The sequence below is a fragment of the Geospiza fortis genome, unplaced genomic scaffold (assembly GCF_000277835.1).
Source record: "Geospiza fortis unplaced genomic scaffold, GeoFor_1.0 scaffold118, whole genome shotgun sequence".
Lineage (NCBI taxonomy): Eukaryota > Metazoa > Chordata > Aves > Passeriformes > Thraupidae > Geospiza > Geospiza fortis.
The window spans coordinates 1,912,901-1,913,314 of NW_005054380.1; the positions used below are offsets into that span (position 1 = coordinate 1,912,901).

The window sequence follows — 414 nt, forward strand, 5'->3', positions numbered from 1 at the left end:
GCGGCCCCGCCGGCCACCGGCGCGTCCCGCTGCGGCAGCTCCAGGTACGCCAGGTCCGAGTAGGCGCTCGGGCCCTCGTAGATGACCCAGGGCTCTGTCCAGCTCTCGGCATCCCTGGGGAAGGTGCTCAGGTGAACGCCCATGTTCACCCGCGACATGGGGCTGGTGGGGTGCGAGTACAGGATCCACGTTGGCGCTTGGAAGAAGGGAGCGGGGCTGGGGCTCGCTGCAGAGTCCCCCTGCACCAAGGTGACACTGCGGGCATCGCCGTGATGCCCTGCGGTGGGACAACCCTCTCGGGGCTCACGGTGGCTGCCAGCGGGCAGCTCAGCATCTCCTGCCTGTCGCGTGTGCGGGTGCCCAAAGCCCCGGAGCGCCGCGGGGAGCAGCCGGCACCCCGAGCCCCGGCAGGGC

At 71.7% G+C, this 414-nt stretch overlaps 1 protein-coding gene across 1 annotated transcript in view; it reads right to left on the bottom strand.

Moving 5' to 3' along the window:
- Window positions 1-414, bottom strand: part of NEU4 (neuraminidase 4) — a 5,399-nt gene that overhangs the window by 2,320 nt on the left and 2,665 nt on the right. The window contains 1 exon segment of the mRNA XM_031060313.1: window positions 11-414. This exon segment is cut by the window's right edge and continues 60 nt beyond it. Within this exon segment, the coding sequence (XP_030916173.1) occupies window positions 11-414 (404 nt within the window).